The following is a 25,837-nucleotide window of genomic DNA, read 5'->3' on the forward strand; positions in this document are numbered from 1 at the left end:
CATTGATTGTTTCTCAGAGGTGGATGTCTGGCAAGTGTAGAGCTGGGTCCCCCCCCCCCACCCCCAGAAATGCAGACCTTAAGCTCTGTGCTTCTTTTCCATGCCGCCTTCCAGTTTTTGATAAGAAATCACTAAATTACAGAGTCGGTAATTGTAACTTTTTTTCTGGTTAAGAAAGGGTATGGAGTAATAAAAATTTATCTAGAGTATTTCAATATTCCTTTGGCACTGGTTTCATAGGAAGGTAATGTGATCAAGGAGGAGGCAGTCCTCTTCAGGATGAAGAGCTATGTGTATTGAGATTATTGAATTGTATCTTTTTTAGAATTCATAGACTAGAATTTGGTAAGGTTTAGTTCTTACTTGTGTTCAGTCTGTATGTTTCCAGTAGTCATGTATAGATGTGAGAGTTGGACCATAAAGAAGGCTGAGTGCTGAAGAATTGATGTTTTCTAATTCTGTGCTAGAGAAGACTCTTGAGAGTCCCTTGGACTGCAAGGAGATCAAGCCAGTCAATCCTAAAGGATATCAACCCTTGAATATTCATTGCAAGGACTAATGCTGAAGCTGAAGCTCTAATATTTTGGCCACCTGATGTGAAGAGCCAACTCATTGGAAAAGACCCTGAAGCTGGGAAAGATTAAGGGCAGGAGGAGAAGGGGACGACAGAGGATGAGATGATTGGATGGCATCACCGACTCAATGGACATGAGTTTGAACAAACTCCAGGACATAATGAAGGACGGGGAAGCCTGGTGTGCTGTAATCAATGTGGTTACAAAGAATCCAGCATGACTTAGTGACTGAACAGCAACAAGAAGAGGGTATATGAAGAGACAGTTATAATTTTTTTTTATATGTCAACATTTCTATTCTTTCTTTTCTTTTTTTTTTACTGACAACTGCTCTCACATTTCTTTTTACTTTAACAATCCTAATTAAAGGGGAAAAATAACAAGGTTGATAACCGTGCCACAGGATGTGACAGACTGCAATCAGACCACAGGTCTCCTTGACTCTTGTCACAGGTACATCCCCCAGTTGACGGGGGTTTCCATCCCTTAGTCTCACATCCTGGTTTTCCTTCAAGACTTTAGCCAAGTGGGGACTCTGTTCCCTCAGGGGGGTCTTCCCATCATTGTCCAGTCTGACTTCCCACCCAGTCTGACAAAACAACACTTTCCCTCAGCCCTGAAACTGTTTTCAAACACTGCTTTCACTTGTGATGGTCCGTGAGAAAATGCTCCAAAGAAAAGGCAGGCCTGTGAGCATCAGGCGAGGGAGCAGGTGCCCAGCCCTGGACACCGTCACCAGGCGGGGGCCACAGCAGGAGAAGCTGACACCGGTGTTCATGGCCACCCTATCATCTGTTCACCCCGGGGGTTCGTGGTGGGCGCCTGCTGGGATCGGTCGGCTGTGAAACTAGGACATGTTCTCCTGCTGCTAATGGCAAGGAAGGGGGTCCCTTACCTTCCTTTCCCTCTCCCCCTTAGTGACAGGACGGAGGTCCCCAGGAGCATTCAGACCCTTTGAAAAAGCTCAGTGCCGTATACAAGCTGGGTTAGTCAGATGATTGCATCTCAGCTGGATTAGACTCTTGGAGCAAAGAAACTCTAGTCATTGAGGTAGAATTCTGTGTGGAGTGTCAGCGACTCAGGAGAAATGGAATTCCAAGTAACTTGTCGTGTTTTCTTTCTTTAGAGAGATCACAGGCTGATGTGGAGGCTGTGCTGTGCTTAGTCGTTCAGTCGTGTCTGACTCCTGAGACCCCATGGACTGTAGCCCCCCAGATCCTCTGCCCATGGGGATTCTCCAGGCAAGAATACTAGAGTGGGTTGCCATGCCTTCCCTCCAGGGAATCATCCCAACCCAGGGACTGAATCCAGGTCTCCCGCATTGCAGGAGGATTCTTTACTGGCTGAGCTCTCAGGAAAGGCTGTTAGCTATAATTGGGCTTCCCTGGTGGCTCAGTGGTAAAGAATCCACCTGCCAACACAGGAGACGCACGTTCAATCCCTGGGTCAGGAAGATCCCCTGGAGAAGGAAATGGCAACACACTCTAGCATTCTTGCCTGGGTAGTCCCATGGACAGAGGAGCCTGGTGGGCTACAGTCCATGGGGTTGCAAAAGAGTCAGATATGACTTATCTTCTAAACAACAAGCTATGATTGTCATTGTCCTTAGTAACATTGGGCACACAGGGTCCAAACAGCTACATGTTTAGGAAGGCCCCCAGAGAAAAATAAGGTCAGAAGAATGTATGGGGGAGGTCAACAGAGTGGGGTCCAGGAGCAGAAGCTCCACTTGAAAAACTGACAAGAGTCATGAGGAAGGAGAAATGTTATGGGTCATGAGAGCAGGTGAAATTCCAGGGGGAAAGCAGAGCAGGTAGAGATCTTGGATTTGAAGTGGTGAGGCAGGTGCTTGCTGTATTGGTAATGTAGAAGACATAGAACTGTTCAGTTCAGTTCAGTTCAGTCGCTCAGTCGTGTCCGACTCTCTGCGACCCCATGAATCGCAGCACACCAGGCCTCCCTGTCCATCACCAACTCCCGGAGTTTACTCAAACTCATGTCCATCAAGTCAGTGATGCCATCCAGCCATCTCCTCCTCTGTTGTCCCCTTCTCCTCCTGCCCCCAATCCCTCCCAGCATCAGGGTCTTTTCCAATGAGTCTGTTGAGAGGACTCAATTTTACATGTATTCAGTGCCTCGTTGGAGCTATGCATGGAGCTGGGTTCTAAGAGAGCAAAAACGAGTTGCCTGAGAATGCAGAGTTTGGGTGGGGAAGAGGATGAAGAAAGCTATCTGGACTCGATGTGAGTCCTAGGCCCCTGGAGCAAGCAGCTAGTTATGGGAGAGACTGCCCCCTAGAGGAGAGGAGGAACCTTCCAGCAATGAGTTGTGGGTCAGGAAACAGAATTTCATGCCAGCTAAGATGTGTGCACCTTAAGATATGTGGGGAGCAACCTGGTCTTTCAAGAATATGAGTGCGTGTAGCAGAGTAACTTGGTTAGGGGTGGGGAGGCAGGTGGGTCATTGGGTAGGGCAGGGGGCTAGGGAGAATTCTTATGTCATGCTAAGGATTCTGGACATCATCACATCTGATAGAAAATATTGGAAAGAGAGTAAGTTTGATTGGATAGCTACTAATCCCTAGGAAGCTGTGGTAGATTTTTGAGCAGGAAGCTGACATAATGAAGGTGGCATTTCATTTAACTAATTAACATTTTAAGCACAGGTATAAAAGTCTTTTCTCATTGTAAAAGTAAGACTAATTTCAGGAACATTTCAAGGTAGAAGAACTATAAAGAAGAAAATAAAACATGTTGCTTAGTCTCATGACCCTTAGGTACAGATTCCATCACTTGAATGCTTTGTTACATTGTGGTCTTTATGTGTCAGGGGTAAAGTCACGGGAAGATTTGGCCTGGTACCCAGCCTCTTCCCCCAAAACGCCAAGCCCTGTGATGTGTTTCACTCTCTCTCTCCAGCTTTTATGAAATATATGAGAAATAAAATCAAAGCTCTCTTTGTATTACTGGTTCACAAAATGGTTGAGATAGTTTGCTCTTTTCTGTGGCTTACTGTAAAACATTTTTTGCTCTCTGCAGCCCTTTTCCTTTCCTTCTGATATGTACACACTTGCTCATCATTCTGGGGGCTTATTGATATCACCACTTGTTGTTGTTGTAGTTTTTAAATTTGAAGACGATGTAAGTCGACTTGTGGAAGGTTGGAATCCTGGAGAGGATGAGATAAGGGGCCAGGAGGTCTGTTGGGCTCAGATCTGCGGAGACCACCCAGTACCCTTCGCATGGTGGGAACGCAGACATCTGTAGGTCCACTTGCTCAGCTCAAGTGTTCATGGGTCCCTCTGTGTCCTGTGTCCTCTGGAGAGCACACAGAGGCTGGAGAGGCTTCTCTTCATTGCAGAGGAATGACTCCTGTATTGTCCTTGCCTTTTCTTCCTTTCTTTTTTTCCCCCTCTTCATTTAATGACTTGATGGGGATTTTTTTTTTTTTTTTCAGGTGAGAAGAAATAAAGCCAAGAGTTTTATAATTTGAAATATTGATTTTGAAAGTCTTTCTTTCTATCCATGCCATTTCAGAGTCAACAGAAACCCAAATCACACACTTAAAAACCAAACAAAAAGCACCAAGTCACTCCAGGTTCAAGCTGAGAGTACCGTTCCTGCTCTTCTCATGGGGCCAAGTGTACACAATGTGTATTCCTCTTGGCCCCTCCCCCCATATTTGGATCCTACCCTATATAATTATGAATCTTGCATTTTCAGTAATATTGTAAGAATTTATCATTAAATATTATGATATTTTCCTTGAAAACAGATTCATAATACTCAGTTACATGAAAGCACCGTAACTTACTTAGCCCTTTTCTATCAGACCTTTACATTCTTTTTCCTCATAGTATTTTAGCTGTTACATTAACATGAGCTATAGTGAGCATTCCTGTACAGAAGACATTGCAGATGTCACTGGTAATTCCTTTAGCAAAAATTCTTAAAAATGGATTTCCTGTTTGGAGATTGTGAGCTTTAGTACACTCTTTGATATATTGTCAAATTTCCCTTTGGAAAGACTTGACCTGTTTAGCTCCCAGCAGGAGTGAGTGAGACCGCCTGCCGCCCTGTACCATTGTCAGTATTGAAGATTATACTTTTAGTACTTTGTCTGTTTGGTATGGAAGGTGATTTTCTTTCTTTTTCCCTTTTGAAAATTACTGGTTATCTGCATTCTTAACATGTTCAGTTGTTTCTCTTTCTCTTCATTTTTTATTTTTGGACTTGCTTTTTATATCCTGATTCACTTTATCTGTTATTTTTAAACCATTTTCTTTATTTCTAACAACTCTTTATATATTGAGTTGGCCAAAAAGTTGGTTAAGATTTTTCTGTAACATCTTTTGGAAAAACTTCAATGAACTTTTTTGTCAACCCCACATGAAATAATACTGTTATCCCTTTTCTTATATGTTTTATATCCTTTAAATACAGTATACTAACACATATATATGGAATTTAGAAATATGGTAATGATAACCTTATATGCAAGACAGAAAAAGAGACACAAATGTACAGAACAGACTTTTGGACTCTGTGGGAGAAGGCGAGGGTGGGATGTTCCAAGAGAACAGCATTGAAACATGTATATTATCTAGGATGAAACAGATCACCAGCCCAGGTTGGATGCATGAGACAAGTACTCAGGGCTGGTGCACTGGGAAGACCCAGAGGGATCGGGTGGAGAGGGAGGTGGGAGGGGGGATCGGGATGGGGAACACATGTAAATCCATGGCTGATTCATGTCAATGTATGGCAAAAACCACTACAATATTGTAAAGTAATTAGCCTCCAACTAATAAAAACAAAGGAAAAAAAAAACTTCAGTGAACTTTTTTGTCAACCCCACATGAAATAATACTGTTATCCCTTTTCTTATATGTTTTATACCCTTTAAATTTTTTCTCTTAATATTTTAGCTGGAGGTTTTATGATGTATATAAACGTATAATTTTTACATGGTCAAATATAGCAAGTTTTTTTTCTTTTATTGCTTTAGTGATTAAGAATCCTAGTACCCTCCAAGATCACTTAAATATTTACTTTCATTTTCTTCCTGGTATATAGCTTCATTAAAAATGATTCTTTGATTTATTGGGATTTATTTTTGAATATGTTATGAGGTAAGCTAAATTTTTTTCCCCAAATACTTTACCTATGATTCCAAAACTCATAAGGGGGATTATTGAAGAAGCATTTTCTTCTTCAAGCATGTGTAATGATATGAATTTAGTTTTTTAAAAGTTGGTAGGATAATAATGACCTTAGGTATTGTGTGGGCCAATCCTGGAGCTGTTAAGTTAAAGGAATTGAATGTGATAGATAAATGGCAGACACTTCAAACCTAAGGCATTGTAAAGTGGTGCCATCTATGTTAAGTGGGAAATTCATGAGGGGAGAAGCTTGTCAGCAGAGACTTAGAAAAATTTTCTTCAACACCTTAGTTTTTCAGAGCCTAGCACACACTTACAGGTTTGGTTAGAACCGTATCAATGATTTTTCTTGGTAGATTGAACATCTTTGAAGCCAAGAGGTGGATTAAGTGGTTTAGGGACAGAGGAGAAATCTGGGCTTTTGGAGGTTATTTTATTTTTATTCACAATTGTTCCTTGAAGTACCCTCCTGACAGCCACCACATCCATCCCAAGAATGCATCTTTACTTAGAACTTACCTTTATAAACGTTGTCACCTTTGTTTAACTTACCTTTATGGTTAATAGACAATTTTTGTTTGTATTAGTTCACCTGTTCTCAAAACAATCTGATGTAAAGTCCTATAGGTGTTGAGATGTCCTTGTTTTAAAAACTTTGGAAACATGAGGGGCTTAAGGTAGACACAAAGAAGATGTGTTCTCTTGCTCTTTCATTGATCAAGCACTCACTGGGGGCTGGTCCTATGCTGAGCACTGTTAGATCCTGAGAATACATAAATGAAATTATTTTCATAAAAAGTTTATTTTATTCAAGTTTAATTGATTTATAACATTGTGTTAATTTCTGCTGTACAGCAAAGCAACTTAATTATTTACGTGTGTGTGTGTGTGTATGCACAGGCACGCATGCCAGGTCACTTCAGTCGTGTCTGACTCTTTGTGATCCCATGGACTGTAGCCTGCCAGGCTCCTCTGTCCGTGGAATTCTCCAGGCAAGAATACTGGGATGGGTTGCCATTCCCTTTGGGAATCTTCCCAAACCAGGGAATGAACCTGGGTCTCCCTCTTTGCAGGCAGATTCTTTACCATCTGAGCCACTAGGGAAGCCCATATGTACATATATATATATATATATATATGTATATATTCTTGTTCATATTCTTTTCCATCATTGTTTATCTAGGATATTGGATGTACTTCCATGTGCTATACAGTAGAACCTTATTTATCCATCCTATATAAAATAGTTTGCATCTGCTAATCCCAAACTCCCAATCCATCCCTCCCTCACCCCACCTGTCTTGGCAACCACAAGTCTCTTCTCTATGTCTGTGACTCTGATTCTGTTTTGTAGATAAGCTCACCTGTGTTGTATTTTAGATTCCACATGTAGATGACATCATGTGATGTTTGTCTTTGTCTGACTGACTTCACTTAGTATGATAATCTCTAGGTCCATCCATGTTGCTGCAAATAGCATTTATTTCATTCAGAAAGGGGAGGTCTTGCTCTTCAAGTGCTTGAGAGAAAGAAAAGGTAACCCTGGAGCTAGAACCTGGATCCTGTGATTCCAAGCTGGAGTCTTCCCAGTGCAGTTTATTTTCTGGTTTGTGGACCCGTAAGCTTTGTGGCCAAGACTGGTCAAAAGTGCTTGGCTGTCCTCATTTGTTAGGACTGGACGGTCAACTGAAGAGCCATCATCCTCTGCTGCAGTCATTTTTATTCATAGTTGTGGTGTCTGGTTACTGCTTCAACTAAATGTGATTCATCCACACTTGGAGGGTCCCAGCACGCTGGCAGCATTCCTGGACAGAAGGTTGCCTAATTCAGTGAGGATTTCTTAAGCTTGATGTAGGCGCTGATCCTCGGGTGCAATAGACCTCATAAGCGTCCTTGTTTTTACAGAGTTCGGGTGAAGTAAGGGCAGCTCTTGGGCTTCTCAGGTGGCACTAGCGGTAAGGAGCCTGTCTGCCAATGCAGGAGATGTAAGGAGACTCAGGTTCGATCTCTGGGTTGGGAAGATTCCCTGGAGGAGGGCATGGCAACCCACTCCCAGTGTTCTTGCCTGGAGAAGCCCTTGGACAGAGGAGCCCAGCGGGCTACAGTTTGTAGGGTTGCAAAGAACTGGACATGACTGAAGTGACTTCACACACATGCATGCACAAGGGCGGTTCTTGGTGTGAGCAGTTCTCAAGCAGGCTCCACTTTGTTACAGTGTGTGGCTCCATGGGTTCCCAAAGATGGAAGTCTGAATAGAGGGAGTCGGCCTTGGCTGTAGAGAAGAGAGCCCTGATGGGCCCTCAGTCGGGTATTGCTAATCGTGAGATGCCATGGAGCAGTGTACTGCCTTGCTGGTGACCTTGAGGACGCCCAGGTAGGGCACAGGGCGATCCCCTCCCAGGGAATGGACACTGGAACAAGCAATGACTTTTCTTGGAGCAGACTTCACTTTTAAGAGTCAACCTTTGGTGCTTGGCAATAACCATCCATTAAAATATGGAAGAGGAAAAAGTGGAAACAGTGACAGATTTTATTTTCTTGGGTTCCAAAATCACTGCACATGGTGACTACATCCATGAAATTAGAATACCTTACTCCTTGGAAGGAAAGCTATGACAACTCTAGACAGTGTATTAAAAAGCAGAGACATCACTTTTCCAACAACTGTCCATATAGTCAAAACTGTGGTTTTTCCAGTAGTCATGTATGGATGTGAGAGTTGGGCCATAAAGAAGACTGAGTGCCAAAGAATTGATGGTTTTGAATTGTGGTGCTGGAAAAGACTCTTGAGAGTCTCTTGGACTGCAAGGAGATCAAACCAGCCAATCCTAGGGCTATCAACCCTGAATATTCATTGGAAGGACTGATGCTGAAGCTGAAACTCCAGTACTTTGGCCACCTGGTGCAAAGAACCGACTCATTGGAAAAGACCCTGATGCTGGGAAAGATTGAGGGCAGGAGGAGGAGGGGACGACAGAGGATGAGATGGCTGGATGGCATCACCGACTTGATGGACATGAATTTGAGAAACTCTGGGAGACAGTGAAAGACAGGGAAGCCTGGGTGCATGGGGTCACGAAGAGTTGGACATAACTTCATGACTGAACAACAATAATAATATGTTAAAATAAAAAAAAATTATATGAGGCAATGTGTATGGGTGACATTTACTACTTCATATATGGTGAGCTTGAGTGACCTTGATGTAATGAGGGAATGTGGATAATGATTAGATCAGTGTATTATGTTGCTATCTACCTAAGGTAGTTGCCCATATATAACTTTTTAGGAGTCTTTATAGGCACTAGATCAAAAGCCAGACAGAGATCTGTATTTCTGGGTTCTTTATTGTATAAAGTATAATTTAGAGTCACTCAGACTCTGTTTTAAAGAGAAATTTTTTTTTATTGGTGCTCTGATATGAATGTGCCAGCATTATCACCCCCTAGGAAGTTTAGTGTTCATACATAAAAACAAACAAAAAAAAATTAGGTTTCAGTTGACTTTCATGGTAATGGGAAAAGGTAGTTGTTCTAATGATTTCATTTATTATTTTGAATTCTGAACTGAAAAAGAGATGGGTATATTTGAAAACCAAAGATAAGAGTAAGTCTGTCCAACTGATTTTTGTCATCTTAGTTTTAATTTCCATATTTAATTTTTTTTTGCATTTAAGTCTCTATTCATATGTATATTCATTCTGTTTTATGTGTATGTTAATTCTATTTTATATGTGTATATTTTATATGTAATGTTGTTTTATATTTCCATTGCATCTTACATTATTATTCAGTGTACTTTTATGTGTTCTAATAAAATCATTGTTTCTGTATGTGTTTTCTGATTGACAAGTTGAAGAAAGAAATTGATTTTTTTCTTGGTTGTAAAACTAAGTATAGTGTCATATGGCAAAGCTTTTAGAAAACAAATAGAGCAATCCCTTTGTCAATGAGAATACTTCAGTTTTTCAAGCTACTTGCATGACTAGAGTGATAAGCAATCTTAGAACAAGCATTTGATATTGATTTGCCAGTCTCAAGTAACAAGTTACTGCTTCACTTATTGAGAATTAAATCAAAATGATTCTGTGCCCTAAATAATGTGTATCGTGAGAATTCCCTTGCATGATTTATATGCTGTGGTGTAGCAAGGGTAAATATCAAAGAATAATACGACTTTAGATAAAGGTTGTGTATTATTACTACATCATTTTATTATGTAGTAAATTTTAATTGGAGACACACAAAAAGCTGTTGCAGAGGTTCTTAAAAAGTTTTAGAGGCACATTGTATTGTAAAAATTTGTATCTTTTTTTTATTTATTCAGATGAATTCTTAGCCATATGGTCTTTATTGTCCAATAAAAATTGCAAGTGGGAAATACTTATTTGCTTACAAAACATAGACCTTTTTGCAAATCAGAATTGATTATCATTCAGAACTGATATTAGAAATAAAAATTCTTCTCAAAATTGAAATACAAAGTTATAATTAGGTACTCTGTGTTTCATATAAAAGTCAGATAGTATTTTTTTGCATATTTTAAACTTATTTCCAGAATTTGCCATCTGGTAAATGATTTGAGTTAATTTTAGAGAGTTGCAAGTAACTCAGATGTTTCATACAGATTTGACGATTCATGTAGCCCACATTTGTGTGTGTGAGTATGTAGATGCAAGCTTGTCATAGCTCAGATGTGTAAAATAAATCCATCTTTTAACTCTTCCTCATACACTAAGGCCATAGAATTTTTAGGACCATAGAATTTTTTTTTAATAATGAATGTCTATTTTTTGCTCTTGGGGGGGCTTAAACAACAGAAATTTTTTTTCTTGCAGTCCTGGAGGCTGGAAGTCCAAGGTCAAAGTGTCTGCAGGTTTGGTTTCTTCTGAGGCCTCTGTCCTTGGTTTGCAGAGGACAAGCTCTCGTGAGATCTTCCTGTGGTTTGTACAGGCCTTCCTGATTTCTCCTTCATGTGTCCTCACTTCATAAGACCCCAGTCAGATTGAATTAAGACCCACCCTAATGACCTCATGTTGACTTAATCACCTCTTTAAAGACCCTATCTCTAAGTACAGTCACATTCTGAGGCACTAGCGGTATAGGAATTGGCGGGGCGCGGGGGACGCAGTTCAGCCCGTGATGTTGTAGTGCACGTCGGAATTTCCTTCCTGTTAAGGCTGAGTAATATTCCATTGCATGTACAGACTACAGTTAGTTTACCCAGTCACTCATCACTCGGGCTGTTCCCACCTCATGGGTGTTGTGAATAGTGCTGCTGTGAACATTGATCTCTTTGAGGCCATCTTTCAAGTCTTACAGGGATATGGCCAGAAGTAGAACTGTTTGATCATATTGTAATTCTAGTTTTCATTTTTTCAGGAAGTGCCATACTCTTACATGACAGTTGTACTTTATTGGTATATTCCCACCAGCGGTGTATACATGGTTCCAGCTTTTACATATCCTCACCAACACTTGTTATTGGTTTGGCCAAAAATTCGTTCAAGGTTTTCCATGACATCGTACAGAAAAATGTGAAAGAATATTTTGAGTAACTTCATATTTTCTGTGTTTTTTTTTGAGAGTACCTATCCTAGTATGTATGAAGAATAGTAAATGTTTAATACACAGCATCAAACATGCTAAGTAAAAGCAAAGGAAAAATAAAATATTTTTTTCTGTTACTAAGAAATAACCAATGTTAACATCTTGGTATTCTCTTAGATTCTTTATGTATATATTCATGTATATGTGCACACATACATACACACATGTGTCTATGGATAATTTTAATGGAATTTTAATCACATTGCTTATATAATTCTTATTCTGTTTCTTTATTTCATATTACATTGTGGGCATTTCCTATGTCATTAAATATTATTGAACACATGAGTAGAGTGGCTACAACATACAAATGATTTCATTATTTTCTAATCATTGCACACAGGGTTGCTTCTAGTTCCCCCTCTTAGATACAATGAAAGTGAAAGTGAAGGTCGCTCAGTCGTGTCTGCCTCTTTGCAACCCCAAGGACCCCAAGTCCATGGAATTCTCCAGGCCAGAATACCGGAGTGTACCTTAGCCTTTCTCTTCTCCAGGGGATCTTCCCAACCCAGGGATCAAACCCGGGTCTCCCGCATTGCAGGTGGGTTCTTTACCAGTTGAGCCACAAGGGAAGCCCAAGCATATCGGAGTGGGTAGCCTATCCCTTCTCCGGTGCATCTTCCCGACCCAGGAATCCAACTTGGGTCTCCCGCATTGCAGGTGGATTCTTTACCAACTGAGCTATAAGAGAAGCCCCCTTATATACAATATTCTGATAAAAATTTCATCTGCATGAATCTTTGCATTTCTGACAGTTGTCTTTGGCCAGATTCCTAGAAGGAGATTAGAAAGGTAAACAATTCTCTTTAAAGTTTCCAAATATGTACTACAAAATGCACAGTTGTTTTCAGGAATTTTATTCTGGTCCTCCCTCCAGTCCCAGGGGAGACACCCCAGTCACCCAACACTTACTGGGATTGAATATTATATTATCTTTCTACCTTGTTTTCAAAAAATTTTTTTCAATTGGACAGATAAAAATGGTTTCACTTTGGTATAGTTTGCATTTCTTAAATTATTAGTGGAGATATGCAATTTTTACATATTTATTATTATTTATTTTATATATTTTCTTAATATACCTGGTAAATAATTGAGATGGTTAGGAAATGGCATATTGGATTTGCAGGCTTACTAATATTTTTAGAGATACTAATAGAAATCCCATTAGTCATAGCCTTTAACGTTGAAGAAAATGTGATATGTCTAATTTAATATTATGGTGATTTTGCATTTATTAATGATAATTTTGTTGCTCTATAAGACTTGCAAATACTAGAGATAACTGCTTGAAATGTAAATATTTGAAACAAAGGAAACACACAACATAATCTGAAGAAAAATTATTTTTTTATCTAAAATTAAACTTGAAAAGAAATATCATAAGTAGTATTTCTCAAACAGCAAACAAAGTTTGATGAGATGAAAGATGAGTCAGTTTCACATAAAAACTGGAAAAGAGTTCTAGAGAAATTAGAAGGCAGGAAAGATTTGTAGGGAATGGACAGTTAATTTGTAGCCGGGAGAGTAGGGTTCAGAGTTACTGAAGGGCCTTGGCAGTCCAGCCGCCCCTTTCTGATGTAAAATGTTGTCCCACTATATGCAATGTCCAAAATGCCTCTGCACCTAGGGTTCATAATCTTGTGGTTCTGTGTCTCTTGGAGGAAGCAGACAAGTTGAGTTCCCAAAGAGAAGTTCCCAGAGCTGCTGTCAAATGACCTGGTGTCTTCTGAATTATCCTTGGGAATCATGCATGTTATTTGTCTGAGGCCCAAATGATACTGGAGTAGGTGCGGTGAGAAGTTAGATGCTTTCAAGATGAATATGGTGGCTTTCTTTCCTTCTTTGTTTTTGCATGTGTAATTACAGGGGAAATACTGGGAAATTCAGAATGTTTTTGCTTGATGTAGAATTTGGTTGGATTGAAGTCAGTAGGTGAGATAGGTGGAGAGATTGGTTTAGTGTTTCCTTGGGGAGGGTGGTCAGTAGGAGAGAAGGAGTAGAGGAGAAAATTGGCCTGGCCTGGCGGGGAGAGCCAGGGTCCTGGCAGAGGGCAGCACGAAATCTGCTTAGTAAATCCAAACTTACTAATCACTGCCTTAATTTTGGCTTCCCCGGTAGCTCAGCTGGTAAAGAATCCGCCTGCAATGCAGGAGACCCCACTTCGATTCCTGGGTTGGGAAGATCTGCTGGAGAAGGGATAGGCTACTCACTCCAGTATTCATGGGCTTCGCTGGTGGCTCAAACGGTAAAGAATTTGTCTGCAGTGCGGGGAGACTTTGGTTTGATCCTTGGGTTGGGAACATCCCCTGGAGGAGGGTATGGCAACCCACTCCAGCACTCTTGCCTAGAGAACCCCCATGGACGGAGGAGCCTGGTGAGCTACAGTCCATGGGGTCACAAAGAGTCAGACGTGACTGAGTGACTGAGCACAGCACAGCCTTAATTTTACATTTTGCATGTTTATAGACAGTTCAGAAAGGGATCCCCTGCATGTGTGTGCTGTCATGTCTGACTCTTTTGCGACCCCATGGACTGTAGCCCACCAGTATCCCCTGTCCATGGGATTTCCCAGGCGAGAATACTGGAGTGGGTTGCCATTTCCTTCTCCAGGGGATCTCCCCAAACCCAGGGATCGAACCCAAGGCTCTTGTGTCTCCTGCATTGACAGGTGAATTCGTTATCACTGAGCTACCCGGGAGGCCGGCACTACACACTGCTATATTTAAAATGGGCAGCAACAGGACCTGCTGATAGCACAGGGGACTCTGCTCCATATTATGTGGTAGCCTGGATGGGAGGGGAGGTTGGGGGAGAGTGGTTACATGGACGTGTATGGCTCTGCTCTGCACCTGGAACTATCACAAGATTGTTAATCGGCTGTACTCCAATATAAAATAAAAAGGTAAAAAAAAGACGCTGTTAATATTTTTAAAACACAATGCGCTTTATTCCACAAGTAATATGTGGTTATAAAATATTCAAAGAAGACAGAAGAATATAAATTCCCTTCTCTCCCCACCATTCCATCATTCATCTCAGAGATAAATATTTAAACATTTTCATATATCCATAAACACACAGGTTATTTTATGTAAAAGAGATGATATCATTTCCCATCTACAACTTATTCTTTTCGGTTTACATGTCTTGGATATTTTCCACATCTGCACATTTAGATCCATGCCATCCCATGGCTACATACTCTTGCATTGGATGAAGTATTGTAATTTGTCAGCCAGTCTTCTTGAAATGATATTTAACTGGTTTAAATTTTATTTGTAAGTTAATTCATAATTTGCTTTGCAGTGATCTCCTAAGTACAAATTGTATATGCCTAGTTAGGACATTCTTGGGTCAAAGCCAGCTCTTCGTGATGGCCTTCTCAGGCCGTCTACCTGGGATGGATAAGGGGTCATATTTTTTCCTGCGTGGTAGGTATTTTAATCACCTTCCATCCAGCTATTCATGACACTTCACCTTGGCAGAACATGTTAACATTTTCAAGTACCTTCTGTGCTTCTCACTGATCAGTGTATGGATTGCTTTGGTTCACATGTTTGAGCCTGCAGGACAGAATAGTCCACAGCTTGTCTGTGGCTGGATCACCTCTGAGTCTTCTCACTCCCGGCCCAGCGGTAATGCCTTTGAATGTAGAGAGGACAGTCCTTAGAAGTTAAGGTCTTGTTAAGTGGGAGGCTTTGCTGTGTCTTTTCCATGTAATTCCAAGCTGACTCTCACTCATTTTCTTCTTACTGAAGGCTTCGAGTTCAGTAATTTTCCAGTTTGTTTTCCACTGACCTGTTATTAATACAATATGTTCCATAAATGCATGTAGATTTTTCATTGCAAAAGGACATCATGACACTTCCATGTCTCTTTGTGCAAATCTTAAAAAAATTATTTGTTAAAGCCTAGCTTCAGCAGCTCCTCGAAGCTGCTGCTTTCAGAAAGTATCCGAAAGGGCTTTGTTTATTGGAGCATGTGCTTTACTGTCCTGAGAAGACCAGACAGATCCACTCCCAGTGTTGCTTCTCCTCCCTGGCTTCACTGAAGGTGGGATTAGTGAAAAAGAAAGTCAGTGATTCATTCATCCATCTGTTCCTCTGCTCATGGAACAGATAAATGGTCATTGAGTGCCTCTTGTGAGCCAGGCATTGTCAGTTTATTCTGAGAGGTGTAGACATTAGTAAACTTACCCTAATATCAGAGCTCCTTACATTGCCTAAGACATTAGGCTTACTTTGTATATGGGTGTATGTGGGAAACATAAAAAAAAGAGTTAAAGGCTGGGGAAGGGGCTTCCCAGGTGGCTCAGTGGTAAAGAATTTGCCTGCCAATGCAGAAGATGCAGGTTCAATCCATGGGTTGAGAAGATCCCCTGGAGAAGGAAATGACAACCCACTCCAGTATTCTTGCCTGGAGAATCCCGTGGACGGAAGGAGCCTGGTGTGCTACAGTCCATGTGGCCACAAAAGATTTGGACAGGATAGCAACTAAACAACAACAACAAGGGCTGGGGAAGGAGAGGAAAGAAGAGGAGGTGACATTTTAAGAAAACATGAAGCGAGCATGTTGTCAGAACAGGCTTAGCGAGTGCCCTCTTTGAAACGTTTCTTGGAGAACTGGGATAATTATCATCATGTGTAGGCAGCCTCATAATATATAATATCTTAATGTTCTAGGGATCAAATAAAACAGTTTTATGATCAATGGCATGTCTGGTTGAACTGGAGAAATGTGTGAGTGATGCATCAGTCATGGGAGGACCCCTTGGTTTTCTGACACTGTGTTATATGGATATTTAGAATCAATCATCTTTAGTGTCACTCGCACAGAATGAATTATAGAACCGTAGAGTTCAAATAATTCATAATTTTCAACATCTTCCTCTACATCAAGCATAATTGACTACAGAATTTTCACCCCAGCAAGATGGAGAAACATCCTCAGGAGTCTCTGTGTCAAGGTAGGGCCACAGACTAGCTGGCAGTCTGTATAGAGTGTGTATTAGCTGAGCATTTTTTGAATAAGAATTTATTTTAAAAACTTAAATTGTATTTAATGTCCAGAACTTATACAGAACTTAGAATTTAATAGTAATGGTTACTACTAAGAGTTATGTTTAAATTTCCTAAGCCCTTTTCGTTGAAGAAGGGTGTCTATTTGTAAAATGAGCATAAGAATCTTTATGGCACACAGATTTTATTTCATTTTATATTCATTATGATGTTGTGCTTTGCATAAACAGAGGATACATAACAGGTTTGTTGAGAGGGATAAAGAAGATAATAAATACAACTTTGTTTAGAAACTCTTGAACATGACAGTTGTCCAATATTGATATTATTATGCTTCTCATTATTATATTCTGTATCCTTAAAAATATTTTAGGATCCAGGAATTGAATGGATTTTTCATTCTGTTTGTTCAAATTGTGGAATGTGTACAGGTCAAATTTTGTTTTAAATTTGGGTATAGGTGCTTTACAACGTTGTACAACGAAGTGAATCAGCTATAAGTACACACATGTCCCCTTCTTCTTGTCTCCATCCTACGCTCCATCCCGCCCCTCTAGGTCATCACAGAGCCCCGAGCTGAGTTCCCTGTTATGCAGCAGCTTCCCGCGAGCTGTTTGTTTTACATACGGCGGTGCTCATATGTCAGCCCCAGTTTCCCTTTAATGCCGCCTGTCCACAGCGGGAGCGCTATGTCGTCCTCCTAGCCCAGGGTTGGTTCTGGACCTCACACTGCAGTAGCCCACGCTAACGGCTGCTCATCTTCAGAGTATTCATGTCAGCATGCATGTGTGCTCAGTCGTGTCTGACCCTTTGTGACCTCCTGACCGCAGCCCGCCAGGCTCCTCTGTCCATGGGATTTTCTAGGCAAGAACACTGGAGCGGGTTGCCGTTTCCTCTTCCAGGGCCCATGTCCGCAGGTCAGTGCTTATCTCAATCCTGTTTCTGGGTGGATGCAGAGGTGAAGAGCTGGATTTAGGAAGAAGGTGAGCCATTCCTTAATGGTTGATGCTTAAGGTCCCAGAGCTTTCCTTGTCCGGGAGCCTGACCTGTTGTAAACATCAGGAAGTTAGATGAGGCACCCCAGTCATTCTTCTGCCCTTCACATGGGCACCCTGGCCCGTGAGCCTGAGTGGCCACACAGGGGCTGTTTGGGAGAGCATCCTGGTTACAAGAGGCTGGAAGATAGAGCCCTCCCTGGGAGTGGCTTTAAAATCCCTTGGAGCTGAAGTTTAGCAACTGATGCTGTAAAGTGAAAATGAAATTTAACTGAGCATTTGGTGAAGGAAGAGTAATTTATGGGCTCTAACATGAGAAGCCCTGGGAGTAGGCATCCTTGCTCACCACGGACACCTGTGATGGATGCTGGCTCTATGCCTCGGGCTGCAGTGGACTCTTCGAAATGGCATAGTAGGGGCTTCGCAGGTGGCCCTCATTTGGTTAAGTTATGGCTTTTGCGAGGTTCTGCCGTGTCTTTATAGTCTACCAAGGAGAAGATGGTAAATCAGTGTAATTGCTTCATCCCAAGGCACTTTTATATTGTAAAGCAAAGAGGTCCTGTTAAGAAACTCAGATTAACTTGGGCTGTGGATACTATACGGAGAGCCTCTTTGAAAGCTGCTTGTCATCCAGCCCGGTGGTTTATCACGGAACAATTCCATTAGAACCTGACACTTGCTCTCGTGGCACCAAGACTGAGGATCCCTCAGGAAAAGCGTTTAACCCTTGGCTATGCAAAGCTGTCATTTATCTGTCATCTCTCTGAACACTCGCTGGAGCATGTTTACGAGAGAGATTTGGAGCAGTCGTCATTTCCACCAAGATTGAAATGGAGTCGGGATTCAGTAAATAGTTGGGAAACAGTCAGTGTCCAGGCCCATCCTGCAGCATTGACCTGGCCCTGCTGGCCCCGTTATAAAACGCACTCACTGTGGTGTTCTGTAATTCTCAAGGAGCTCGCTGTACAGAATTCATCAGCTGGAGTATTAGTTAATTGCTGGTGCTGACTCATTTGACTTGCTTATTCCAGTTCTATTTTATAGGATTTAGAAGAATTCTTATGGTTCATACATAACCACCAAGGGGGCTTAGCAGATCTTGGAAGAATGAACTGAAATTGTCACGATCTGAAAATGAACACCCTTCTGCCTGACATTTACTAACAAAAGATGGGGGCACCATTTGTCAAAGTCTGTCAGTGAGTAAGGTCCCTGGGGAGCCATGCAAGCTGAGTCGAAGAAGTCAGTCTCTGGTGCCAGACGGCCTGGCTTCAGACCCAGGCCTTGTTGCTCACCGGCTATGGGCATTGAGCCTCTCGTTTCTTCGTGGGTGGATGGAGAAGTCTCTTGGGATTCTAAAGACTATGAAATGAAATAATGCATGTGAAGTCCTTCCTACAGTGGCTGTGTAGAGTAATAAAGGGGAATTGGTATTAGCAAAATTTAATCTGGGCCTAATGGGTCTGAGATGATGGTACAGGTCATCCCAAAAGGCTAGTTTTTGTTGAAATATTTACTGGCTGAATTTTTCTGTGAGTGTCCGTTACTTTCTGACTCCCTTCAATTTTCTAGTTTCACAAAAGCTGTGGTGCAGGAGAGATTATGGCACAGACCAGCCCCAAATCTCTTCCCCTTCTCGTAGAACAGGCTGGCAGCCCTAAGGCAGAGATCTGTAAATTCTCTCAGAGTTCCAAGATTGAATTAAAACTGAGACAGCCTTTTTGGTCAGAGACACACAAGTAAGGTTGGGCTGACCTTTTCAAAATATCCATGGTGGAAATAATCGTGGGGTTGATGCTTATACTTACAGAGCTTATGGTGAGCCAGGCATAGAATTGTGGGGGGAAAGTAGGGTGAACAGGCATGGGAACTGGGATTCAGTGACTCAAAGTGAAAAGCCTAGTATTGGTGAGCAGGGTCATAGGAGTGTTCTTCAGGGTTTAAGGGTTCATAGTATGCACTGTTGACCAGTCCTCATTCCCCAGCAGGGCTTTAATCACTACCCCCACCTACTGCCACCATCACAGTCCCCACCACCATCACAGTCATCACCACCATCATCACCATCACAGTCACTGCCATTGTAATCACCACGATCACCTCCATCACCTTTGCAGTCACCACCGTCATTGCCATCGCCATCACCACCACCCTCGCCATCAGTCACCATCATCACCATCACCACCATCATGATCCTCACCATCAGAATCACCACCATCACTACCATCACATTCTTCAGCATCACTGTCATCACCATCATCATCTCCTCTGTCACCACCATTACCGTCGCGGTCACTGTCATCACCATCACCACCATCACCATCATCACCAGTCACCATCCATGCCATCCCCACCATCGTGATCATCACCATCACCACCAGTCACCATCCATACCATCCCCACCATCACCACCATCCCAGTTGTCAGCACCACAATCACCATTTTCACAGTTATCACCGTTACAGTCACAACTGTCAGAGTCACCATCAACACCACCAGCACCACAGCAGCTACAGTAACTCAGGGCCTTCCTGCACCCCGTTTGGGAGGATCCTTGCTTCCTTACCCATCTCTGTCTCCAGCCACATCTTTTCTGCCTGACTTGCCTCTATCACCTTCCCACTCCCTGACCACCTTTCTGCCCTTCAGTCCACCAGCTCTGACTGCGGACTAAGAAAGGATTTTGCAAGTAAACTTCAGCAACCTTGCTTTTCTCTGATTTAAGGAAGGGTTACTGATCTTTTAGTATTTGTTTTATAAATAACAAGAGCTGTTAATTAGACTCATTAAATTTAAAGCAATTGTTATAATTTTGGAGCTTGGTTTAGTCACCTTAGTTACACACGGTTGCTGATGTTGCTGCTCTGAAGAGCAGGAGCGTGTCTGCGGAATATCCTTCCCCCTTCGCCTGGTGCTTCTTCTTCCTGTTGACTCTGTGCCTCCAGCCCACCCCCCGGGGGCGTGTTAGCCCTGTATTCCAGGGCTGTCCACATCCTCGGACAGATAAGACTGTCTCCTCTGTGGTCCAGCTGGTTGAGGGAGGCCCTGATGCAAACTGTAAAGAAAGGGCTAGTGAGTCTGGGTGCCCGTTCATTCTCCCCTGCATCCACCCTTCATTATTCACTCCCAACCAGGCCCGCTTTCAGGAAGAGATCAAATAAACTTATTTAGGGTGAGGTAGCTTAGCAGTGGAGCAAAGCCAATAAACGAAACTTTGAATGTGGAATTCCATCTGGTTAAAGATGGTGTGGTGAAGGCAAATGTCACCTCCTCCAAACACTGTCAAAGGCCCCTTTCTCATTTGTGGGTCTTCTACTTCCTGGTCCTCTTCCCTTCCCTCTCTTCCATATGCTCCTTTGAGACCCAGCTCGAAGGAGATCTCATACAGGAAGCGATCCTGACTCCTTCTCAAGTGCCCTGATCACAGGATGTCAATATCCTCTGCTAGAAGGGGTCCTCTAACTGCTGTCTGAAGGAGAAAATAGCCTCCCTTTGTCTCACTTGCCCTGCTTTGCTTCGCTGCTGCTTATGTGCCCAGCTGCTCCACCCTGGGCTTGCGGACACCAGGGTTTAGGAAATGTGGCCACTTCTTGGTTCTTAGATAGGTCCTCTTCCATGGATGGACATGAAGAAAGTACTTTGGATGTAGGGTCTTCCACATGGTGTCTTCTTCATGACACTGTTTAGACAATCAAATTCTTATCCTAAGTTCCTCGATCTTTAAAAAAGTGAACCTAGGAATAACTTCCATCCCTGTCTTTCTCCAAGGGACGTTGTAAGGATCAAAGGATATATATGTGAAATGCTTTGAGCTCAGTGGTGGGTAGAAGTCTGAGGTTCAAAGGTTAGTTCCATGCTGCTTAGTTCCATGCTGTCACCATGTAATGGAGGATGCATTAATTTTGGAAATGATAATGTCATATTGGTGCACCTTTTCCTCCTTAAGCAGCACAATTGGCTTTGACCAGAGCCCTACAAAATCCTTTAATTTATAGATTAAAAACAAATATATGGGAAATTATCAGATATGTTTTTAACAGCATTTTTCATTGACTTTTTTTTAAATAAGTCTTTTAGAAGAAGTTGATTAAAAAGCTTCATTTTGTGGGAATGATATGCATTGGCAATAAGTAATAAATAGTATCATAGCAGTTGACTGCCTTTACTTTCATGCAAAATAAATAAATACATTTGGTGACATGCATTTGAGGAGTATGATTCCTGTAAATGTCAGGGAAACAAGAAACCGCCTTACAGATGATAGAGATTTTACCGTCTGCTGGTAACAAAGAGACATGACACATACCATGAGGCTCTTACTGAGTTTCTGTATTGACATGCCAAGCATCGGAATTCCCTGTGACTGTCCCCAGGGAGGCTGACCTGGCTTTTGGCACGTGGGAGGAAGGCTCCTTTGCTTGAAAAGCAAATGGCCCGACCCTAGTGTTGCTGGATGGCAGAGTGGGGAAGAGGGCTGAATTTTCTTGGTGCGACATCAAGAGAAATGTGCTCTCTGGGGTTGTGAGAGCCTTCCCAGGCTTGCTTTAGAGGAATGGTGGAATCACCACTGGGCAGGTACTGTCTCAGTGTTGGTAGAAGAGAGAGAAGTGCAGACACTTAGGGAGAGGCTCCAGACTTTCTGTTCCCATGACCTCTGTCGGTGACGAGGGGGCTGTGGTCCCTGTTCAGGATAAGGGAGGAGGAGGTGGGTTCCTGGTAGGAGATGCTGAATGAGCAGTGAAAGCAGTGCTTCCCTCCCCAGGTGGAGAAGAGAAACCTGAGGGAAGGCAGCCAACAAGGATAGCCTCCCTGGTGAGGCTTCCATCGCCCTCCTCTCGGGGGAGGGGGAGGTGTCATCTTGGGTCACTCTCGTTTCATCTGATGGCGTGGAGGGTATGTCATGGTGTCCCACGAAAGGTGGCCAGTGTGTTTGTGTTAGTGGCTTATGTGGAGGAGGTCCTGAGGGCATTCAGTCCTCCTTGTAGGAAAGCCGAGGCTGGGCGTGCCTGCGGAACCTCGTTAGAGAACTACAGCCAGTGGCAGCCTGCATCTGCGAGCGCCTTTGGGTATCTTTACGCTTCCAGGTGTTTGAGAACAAGGCAGGTCTGCCTAAGGAGGAGTGCAGCGTCTTACCTCCCTCTTCTCCATATTTGGGAGTGACCCTTGAGCCCAGAAATGCAGCCAGTCGGATACCTGCTTCATCGATGTGGCTTGTATCCTAATGCCTTTTTGTTTTTTTTTTAAATTAATTTATTTTGCTGCATCTTTAGTTTCGGCATGCAGACTCTTCATTGTGGCCTGTGGGATCTAGTTCCCTGACCAGGGATTGAACCTGGGCTCCCTGCATTGGGAGTGCAGAGTCTTAGCCACTGGACCACTAGAGAAGTTCCTTTAATGCCTTTTTCTTAAATGTCCAAGTCTCGCTGCAGAATAGGTATGGTTCATTTTTTTTTTTTTTAAGTATCTTTTTTTTTATGCTAGCCAAACATCAAATCCCCCTTCTAGGATTTTTTTTTTTAATATTTATTTATTTGGCTGCATCGGGTCTTTTGTAGCAGACGGAGTCGTCATTGCATTGTGTGCGATCTTTTGTGTCAGTGCGTGGACCCTCTAGTTGTGGCACATGGGCTTACTTGCTCTGTGGCATGTGGGATCTTAGTTCACCAACCAGGGATCAAATCCGAGTCCCCTGCATTGCAAGGCGGATTCTTAACCATTGGACCACCAGGGAAGTCCCTTGAAATGTAACTTCTGTATCGTCATTGCTACACTCTGCATTGTTCCTGACCTTTACATTGCATCACAGGTCCTGTTTGGACTCCCCTTGGACCGTGATGTCCTGTGTCCTTTCCTCCAGCCTCTGGGGAAAAGCTGACAAAGGCATGCGCACTTAGGCACCGAGGGCTGATCAGGTGTAAAGTGTTTTCCCTCCTTGTGGTGTCTGCATTTCTTACAGGGGTGAAGACATCCTAAACCAGAGGAATGACTCTCTAGTTGTGGAGTTTCAGTCGTCAGCCAGCAGATGCAGGAGGTATCACACTGGGTATGGGGGCTTCGCAGAAGCCCGGGGAATCATCCTGAACAACCACCTGCCTGCTCTGTGTTACATCAGTCCACCTCATGCCTCCCACCAGTCTTGTGTGTTTGGTTAGCCTGAGTTGGCTGAAGACAGCAAGCATGTCTGTGGGAATCTCTGTGCATGGGGGGCACACAGTAGGTGCTTCACCCATGGATGTGTGCATGTGATGCAGGCTTGTGTTTCTGAATGCCAGTGCTGGTCCAGAAATGAGCCAGTTCATTGGAAACCTGCAATGCCTCTCTTGGCTCCAGCCCACTCACTTCATGCCCATCCATAGCATGCGTTGTGTGTCCTCAGAGCAGCCTCCATCAGAAATCCATGGTGTGTTCACAGAAGTCAGGCCCAGGTGTCTGCTCTCCCCTGTGAATCTGAAACCTGGTTGTGTGAATGAGTGTCATTCCCATCTCGTGCCTCCCTTATGCCCGTCACTGTCACCAAAGCCACCCTGAGGAGTCCCCGGTAACTATAGGGTTGGAGTGGTGAGCCTCACTGTGGGAAGACTAGGGTCCCAGCCTCCCTTACGTGAAGGTCACTTCTTGGACTCCCAAACCGAATAACTTTGGGTAATGTACTAAGGATGAATTAAAATGCTAATAGGCTACATGTTCTGGGTATTTTAACCTTCCCTGATCTGAAATTTAAATGAAATGCCTTAGGTGCTCTCTAAGTCTTGCCAGAAGCACATTGAACATCACCCCTTTGACAGCAAATTTAAAATACATCCTGGTCTCATGGGCAGAGCTGGGAGGATAAGCAATATTTATTTTATGATCGTTTTATTTGCATCCTTTACAGCAACATGACGTGCATGTGCTCTTCTACTCGAGATAGCAATTTAGCTAAAAAAATATCCCAAACCTCACTTATTTTTTTGCTTCTTTGAACCCTCGAATCCTCTCATTATAACAACATTTGATAGCAGTACATTGGATTCTGGGCACCCGAAGCTATTACAAAGCCCTTTTTGGAGATTTCCTTCATGTTTAACCCTTGTGACAGTACCATGAAGGTGCTGTTTCATAATGAGGGCTGCGGAGAGAGCGATGGCATGGCTTTTCCGTCATCACATCACTGGTTTACGGCAGGATCGCGGTCAGGAGGTGGCCATCCTGGCTTCCAACTCCAGCCTCTGTCTCCTAGACTGAGAGGGAGGTCTGAGCGAAATGACGACAAGGTCACTTAAATTAACTGCTGGAAATGCACACAGCACTTGTTTGGAGGACGTGGTAGTGCCTTACAGTGGGTAGTTCTGTTGTCTACATGGCGGCCAGATTTCTCTGTCTACTGAGCTGAAAAAACAAGTCTGTTTCCTTCCATCACTTAACGAGTCACTTCCTTATTATTAGTTGAATTAGCCCCTTTATTTTCCCCTCACTAAGAGGAAGAAACACTATTTTTTTTTCCTTAGTCCTTCTAGTTATCAGGTTTCTGGTCACTTCGTAATTACATCTTGAGGGAATAGATATTAATTTTCTTGCACAAAAAGCCCGGGTTCCTTGATGACACACCATGATTCAATTTCCGTCCTCTCTGTCATTGCCTGCATCCCTTCCTCTTTGCACATTTTTCATGGTGAGGAAGAGTGATCGTGTCAAATATATCAGAAGGAAGGATGGATTCGGGAGGGGTTTGACGACTTGACTGATTAGCAGAGATCAGAAGAAGGCTCATAACCGTGAAAACCACTGCAGCATGGAGTTTTAACAGCTCTTTGGGGATCTAGTTAATGAAAGAATCACTACAGAAACACAGCCATGGAAAAAAAAGGCGGAGGAGAAAGAAAAGAGCAGACACATTCCCATATAACATTCTGGGGCTATGTCATAAGAGGAAATACACTCGTAATTTCTATTTACACATTGCTGTAATTACCGTCTGCTTTAAGATTATTTTCAGTCTTTTCCTGTCAAAGTTGAATAGGTACTCCCTCTTTCACGTGTTAGGAGAGAGGTCTAGTACTGGTTGCAACTTGTCCTGAAGATTTTTCTTCCCTCCTGAAGAATGGAATTCTAAGATACCCTCACCACACTGCTTGACTAGGCTGGCTTTCATCTGGTCCATGTTCCCCTTCACCATCATCGTTTCCCGGTGAACCAGACCTCTGCACTCAGGTGAATGTTACATTGGTCATTACATTTAATTTGTGTGTGTGGTTATCCTCTTCTTTCTCCCTTACGCAGTGTCTACGAACCAGATAGAAACGTGTTACGGAGGAAAGAACGAGAAAGAAGAAACCAGGAAGCTCAGCAGGATGATGGCACATTTAATTCGAGTTACTCCCTCTTTAGTGAACCCTACAAGGTAGGTGGTTTCCACTTGTTCTTCTTCACCCCCTCTTTCCCCCTGCTTAACCCCATGGAATGGCAGTTTTGACTACAGGATCTGGCCAACCCAACT

The 25,837-nt window shown here is 42.8% G+C and overlaps 1 protein-coding gene across 6 annotated transcripts in view; it reads left to right on the forward strand.

Annotated features, from left to right (window-relative positions):
• The window catches only part of LOC122441418 (AF4/FMR2 family member 3-like), a 316,863-nt gene that overhangs the window by 112,378 nt on the left and 178,648 nt on the right, over positions 1–25,837 (forward strand). For 5 of the 6 annotated variants that reach the window (XM_043467955.1, XM_043467953.1, XM_043467956.1 and 2 more), the window contains 2 exons: positions 23,318–23,392; positions 25,621–25,741. In XM_043467955.1, the coding sequence (XP_043323890.1) occupies positions 23,318–23,392; positions 25,621–25,741 (196 nt within the window). The remainder of the gene's footprint in view (positions 1–23,317; positions 23,393–25,620; positions 25,742–25,837) is intronic. The other variant, XM_043467958.1, reaches the window with a different exon arrangement.

This window comes from Cervus canadensis, chromosome 5 (genome assembly GCF_019320065.1).
Source record: "Cervus canadensis isolate Bull #8, Minnesota chromosome 5, ASM1932006v1, whole genome shotgun sequence".
NCBI classification, from domain to species: Eukaryota; Metazoa; Chordata; class Mammalia; order Artiodactyla; family Cervidae; genus Cervus; species Cervus canadensis.